Here is a 6,134-nt window from a genome sequence, read left to right on the forward strand (position 1 = left end):
GTGTGTTTGAGATAACGCACCCGCAACCGTGGGCTTGCACTTGCCAACGGATCTTCCACGACGGTTGAGGGCAAAACTGAAGCTTGGTGTTGGCCGTCGTCCTCCCTGCCCCGGCTGGCAACTGGACCGAGACGACAGGCCAGGGCGCGTGGAAGTACGCGACGTACGCGGGGCTGAAACCGAAAGTGAATGAAGACTGGATGGATAAAATGGATAAATATGTAACCGTCGTCTCGGTGGACGATCAGCTGCAGATGGCTTCCGTCGTTGGCGTTGCGTCGAGTGTGAACGTTCCGGCGACGGCGACGGCGGTAGTCGCGAATGGCATTCCTCAAGACCCGACGATGAACGGTGGAGTGACGAAGAAAAACAGCTCCAATCATGGAGAAGGTGCCGGTTCGCCAACGTCGCATTCCGATTCCGCAGCAGCAGCAGCAAAGTCACAGCAGGAGGAGCAGGAAGATTCACAGTTCGTGACGGTACTGTCGATCAACCATGGCGGGGACGGAGGAGCAAGGGGTGGACGAGGGGAGCGACCAAACGCGCCGGAAGTGGTGCTCGTCTACCGGCTACCGGGGGAGCGGCTCGGCTTCGGGCTGAAGTTCCAGGGTGGCACGAAAAGCAACGAGAAAATCCAGCGACTTTTCATACAGTCGTGCGCGGAAAACAGTCCGGCGTCGCGCGTACAGGCGAGCTGGGGACATCTGCGCGAGGGCGACGAAATACTCGAGATCGACGGTGTGAGCGTGACCCGAATGACCCGCATCGAGTGCGTCAAGTGTCTGAAGGACAGCAACGTTGCCATCAAGCTGTTGGTTCGCAACGGCGAAGGGAAGGTACAGAACTTCTACAGCGAAAGCCACACCGTCGGTAATGGCGGTGTGCCCGGTGAGAGTGGTAACGGTGCGGAAGGTGGCGGTGGTGGTAGCGGTGATCTACCGGAGCGTAAAGGTGCGCCACCTCCTCCGCCACCCGTTCCACCGAGAAAGCTTCACAAACGGAAGCAATCGACGGTGGAACAACCGAACGGTAACAGCGGTGAATCGGGAGACACCGGTGGAGGTCCACCGAGTAAGGTGGGCACCGGGCCAGCGCCGGTTGCTGCCCAACCACCACCACCGGAGCCATTTGTACCGCCGCCGGATCCGGAGACCTACAGCAACCTGTTCGCGGTCGATGACATCAGCGATCTGATCTCGGAGTCGGACGATACGGCGAGCACCATCTCGACGGTGGTGGACAAGTTCTCGATCTGCTCGTCGAGCCTGTCGTCGGAGGACTACACCATACCGTCGAACGGGCCGAACGGCATCGGACAGAGCATCGAGCTGGCGAAGGCCCTGAAGCCTTTCACGCTGCTCGAGCAAGAGTTCAATCTGGAGAGCAAGTTCGAGCCGACCAACCTGTTCACCTTCAAGCCACCGCCACCGTTGACGAATGTGGTCCAGCTGGAGGTGCCGGCTGCTGTGGAAAAGCCACCGACTGCTGCTGCTGCTGCTGCTGGGGAGTACGAAAATGTCACCATTATGAAGGTGGACGAAAATCGCAACTACGAGAACGTGGCCGTGCCGTACGGCGGGCCGTACGAGAACGTCACCATACAGACAGTGCAGCCGTACGAGAATATGGTGCTGCACCGGGCACCGTTCGGTGTGGGCTCGTCGGGTCGGCGTGTGTCGAGTGCGGAGGTTCTGAACGATTCTGGTGGTGTGTATGAAAATGTCGAACTGAAAGCTGCAGTGCCACCACGTCCACTGCCTCGACAGGCGGCTGCCCTAGTGGAGCCAAAAAAGCGGGCTCCGATACCGGTTCCGATACCGATCGTTGTACCACCGCCTCGTCTAAAGCCAACGAAGCAAGCGAACGGAGGTAGCCCACCGACAGCGGTGGCAGTTGTTGTCCCCCCAATCCAATCGACGACAAACCCTCCTCCGGTAGCGCCCCTTGGAGCTGAATACAACACCATCCAAAACTGGTTGCAGGAAGCGACGGAGGTGATTCACGAGTGTGCACTGGTGACAAGTTCCAGTGGCGAACCTGGCGCGGAGGCAGATAAAACAGTCCCGACATCAAGCAACAAAGATTCACCCCCTGGTGCCGCGGTGGTCGGAGCAGATCTTCCACGCTTGATCGACTTTCATCCGAAAGTGTCCCTCTCGATGGAAGGTCTCGAGGAGGTGGAAGCCGTCGCACCACCAGCGTCACCCACGTCGGGTGTCCGCTACGAGGGACCGCCGGCACAGCATCACCCCGACGACACCGACGAGGGTCAATACGAGCTACCGGAACCGGCAGCGATCGTACGCAAGTGCATCAAAATCATTTCCAGCGAGGACCACACGTACATCGAGAGCAGCTCGAGTGACGATGATGATGACGACAAAATGTACCGGCGGGATCGCTCGGAGGATGAGGATGACCGTAGCAGTGTGCTTTCGCGCGAAGCGACCACGCCGGAGCAGTTCCTTAGCGGGGACGGATACAGCGACGAGGATGGCGAAAAGCTTGGGCCGCCCGAGATTGTGTCCGGCGGGCCGTCGGAGGCGTACTTTAATTTCCCCTGGACGTCTAATCTGCTGCCGCCGATCGGGGAAGTGGAGGAAGAATTTTCCTCGCTAGAGCACCAACATAATGGGTAAGAAACTTTTATGTTATGTACACTTCGTCTGCTAGGTTATTTTTAGTACAATGTTTAGTACAACATTATTTTATTTTAAATCAAGGGCTTTCGAAATCCAAGCAAAGACCACTCATTCTAAAGGATTAATTATTGTATTTACTACCACATTTATGTTTAATTTAATTTGTTAAGTTTTTTTTCACGTATTAACATGGTTGAACTCATGTCACTTGGTTATCAAAAATGATAGCCATGGCAGTCAGCGTTCCATGTAACCAACCGTCTTTCGCTTTTCACTTGTATACAGTTGTAAATGTTTCTGCTTTCTGTTTACTTCACATATAAGTTAAATTTACCATTTACTCAAATGCTTTTAAAAAAACAATTCACAAATTACATTCCAAAACCGACTCATCCATCTTCAGACAAAGCTTTGAAAGCTTCGGCAAACATTGTGCTTTGTTGGCTTTGGAGCCTTTCGTCGAATAATGTAGATTCAAAATTGAGCTTTTCGGGCTTTTATAGTCTCGCATCGTGTAAACTGGCCTTAAGAAAGCTTGTTGAGCTTTGAAGTTGTATCCAAGTTGAGTGCAAGCTTGTGAATGCTTTTTTAAGTTCCTCCAAAACTGGAAACGATGGAAAAATCTTTGCTTCCACAAAGTTGTTGATCGGTAAAAACCGTTTCAGTACTGAAATGTGCAATATTAAAACAAATAATATGCATTTAGAGTAGGCGATAAAAACGTTTCCAGTTATTTTATTATAATCGAAATTTTTGTTTCATTTCCGGAGGTCAACATCGAGTCAAGTCAAGTTTACGATTTCTGACTCTTGAGTATTGTGTTTTCCAAAAGTGAGCTTCTGTTTTTTGGTAAAAATAAAATATTTTAACAACTTTTGATAATAGTTTCTCCGTACGTGTGGTGCATATTTCACTGAAAACATCCGAGAGAGTCGTTCGTCTGCATGAATGCCCATTTCTAATTACTAATCTATCGTCAATAAAGCACATAAATATGTCATATGCTGGGAATATGGTAAAATATCGTATCCTGATATAACATTTTTGTTTTCGTTTTTCTTATTATTCGTTGCAGCCCGATAGTTATTATCGATACGGCCGACGAGACCGTTATCAATGACACAAACAACAACCAGCAGCGTGAAAGGAAAAAACCGCTCGATGACGAATCGCCCAAACTGCCACATTCGGCCCTGCCGTCGAGCAAAATAGTCACCAAAATATCGAACCGTGGCGAAGCGCAGAGTGCAGTGATGGATTTGGAAGGCGCAAGTGAACAGAAGCCAGCCAGTTCCGGGATGGAGCGCGATAGCATGATGAGCTCGCCGGGAGCGATCCGTGATCGTGATGCTAGAAACGATCGAGATCAAACCGATTCGAATGGTTGCTTTACACCCGACAGTCTCGACGAAGCGTACGATGAGCCGGACGGTGAAGCACAGGAGCCGGAAGAACCCGGTATGCAATCACGCACGGCTGCGATGATGGTGGTGGAGGCGTGTGTAAACAGTCCGCGCGACGCTGATAACGACGATGAGAAGATCTCGGTGCAGACTCCAACATCCACCTGCGAGTCCGAGATCGTGCCGGACGATGCAAACAGTAGCGCCGAGAACGGCGAGCAGGAACAGGAACCAAACCCGCTTCCAGTGGCGTCCGAGCGAACGAGCGTAACGATGGAAGACGGCAACGGTAGTGCGAACGTAGAAGCGAGCGGTGGTAGTGCGTTAGTTGATAAGGCGGCACTTTCGAGTGCACCGAATCCGATCGAGATTAAGGCAGCAACGAAGGCCGTTAAGGTGGAGGAGGACGATAGCAATATCGATGCGATTTGCGGTGACGTAGACATCGTCGTAGGCGATACCGTTGAGAGTGACTTCGAGGAGCTGGTCAAAGCGCAGGTCGAACCACTCGACGTCGAGGACAGTTCGGAGCAGATACAACAGATTCATGAGCGAATCATTGTTGGCATTGAGCGCGCAGTTAGTGATGAGGGTGATGACCACGGGAACAGGGTGCTGTCGGCGGTGAGTGATGACGACGCAATGATGAAGACCGCCGTGGGTGGTGCGAGTGATACTAGCGACACCGATACCGATACCGACGGTGTAAAGGTTGTTGACGCGGACAAAGACGTACCGGAGACGGTAGTCGAACCGGCAGTGGCAAGTGGTGAATCGATAGAAGTGATGTCGGAGTCGGCGGCACCAGCAGACGATCACGAGAAAATTGTTCAACGCGAGATGGATAACGCAGAGGCTCCGATCGAAGAGGATCCAGTCGAACAAGGTGAGTACACTTGATCGAAACTAAAAACCACTCACCTCCAACTCATTTCAGCCTGTCCAAAAGGCGGACGGTATAGTGCGTCCGAGGGGGGGCGAAGGTGTTGTTGTGATATTATTCAACCCTTATCGCAACGCTTCCCGGAGGCGGAATTTGTTTGAAAGCTTTCTTTACACTCCAGGTGCGCGATAAGATAAGCGAGTTGGCAATTAATTTGAACGAAAGACCGTGCATCGACGTGACTTTTTTTGTTCGAATCGGTTGTGCATCGTATGTGACGCGCGTCTTCCTGTCTCATACTGCGATAACTTGCACCGGGTTCCATTGCCGAACTGAGTCGATATTGAAACAGTGGCCGATTGCCAAGGTCGTTCGGAAGGTCGTAGTCCAACCGCAAAATGCCATTGAGTGGGTGGTTGAGTTGAGTGCACCATCGAATTGATTCGAATCCAATCTTAAATACTTTCCTCCTTCCGCTCGATCATGATGTGCATGTATGGGGCTAATCAGTGAAACAATTTCCTTGCAAACAAGCGACGTACCGTTATCGCACCTTTGTGGGGGATTTTTTGATTCACTTAAATGATATCCTCCCTTGTGCCTCAGATTTACCCCCTAGTTTCCGTTTCGTGCAGCGGAAAACTTTGCTCTAGTCTGGTCACACAACTGTCACCCTGATAACCGGTACATGCTGGCTGGGTAATTTTGAGAAAAAAAGGGTGTTTATCTCTATTTGTTCCATGATGCAAAAAGAACCTTTTAGAAACACTCATGGCACGATACAGACCCATGTGATTCTATAACGATACGGAGAACCAGTGATCCCTAACGGTCTAATATCAACCGGTTCAAATGATATAGTATTTTTGTAAGATCAAATTCGAAAGTAAAACAATGTGATTTACTTTTACTTTATAACAATGTGATTTACTTTTTATTTTATCTACAATCATTAACGTGTATGGGAATCTCGTTCTTTTTTTTATGTTCAATTTTAACAGATCTTCTACGATGTTTTTGTTTTCAATATGCAGGTTACAGTTTTTAATTATTCATTGATAGTTTGTCTATGCTTGATATTATTCTATTATTTCATTGCAGTCAAAGTTGCCCAAATTTTTAGGTTACAAAAATTTGTTTGAGGAACTGTACAGAATATTAATTCTTATAACCTTCAATTTTTCCCACTTTGTTGAATGTTTCAGA

At 49.9% G+C, this 6,134-nt stretch overlaps 1 protein-coding gene across 1 annotated transcript; it reads left to right on the plus strand.

Moving 5' to 3' along the window:
- Window positions 1-209: 209 nt before the first annotated feature.
- On the plus strand, window positions 210-5,581 carry LOC131285365 (uncharacterized). The gene is made up of 5 exons (XM_058314218.1): window positions 210-1,029; window positions 1,093-1,839; window positions 1,939-2,635; window positions 3,718-4,931; window positions 5,535-5,581. Exons 1-5 carry the CDS (start codon window positions 210-212, stop codon window positions 5,579-5,581), a joined length of 3,525 nt encoding a protein of 1,174 aa, XP_058170201.1.
- The last annotated feature ends 553 nt before the right edge of the window (window positions 5,582-6,134 follow it).

The sequence above is a fragment of the Anopheles ziemanni genome, chromosome 3, assembly GCF_943734765.1.
Source record: "Anopheles ziemanni chromosome 3, idAnoZiCoDA_A2_x.2, whole genome shotgun sequence".
NCBI classification, from domain to species: domain Eukaryota; kingdom Metazoa; phylum Arthropoda; class Insecta; order Diptera; family Culicidae; genus Anopheles; species Anopheles ziemanni.

What these genes read in the sequence shown, in the direction of transcription:
- LOC131285365 (XM_058314218.1), top strand. Translation starts at nt 210, where the DNA reads ATGGATAAATATGTAACCGTCGTCTCGGTGGACGATCAGCTGCAGATG. An exon ending in GATCGTTGTACCACCGCCTC is followed by an intron (nt 1,840 to 1,938) that starts GTCTAAAGCCAA and finishes CTCCTCCGGTAG; the next exon opens with CGCCCCTTGGAGCTGAATAC. An exon ending in AGAGGATCCAGTCGAACAAG is followed by an intron (nt 4,932 to 5,534) that starts GTGAGTACACTT and finishes CTTGTGCCTCAG; the next exon opens with ATTTACCCCCTAGTTTCCGT.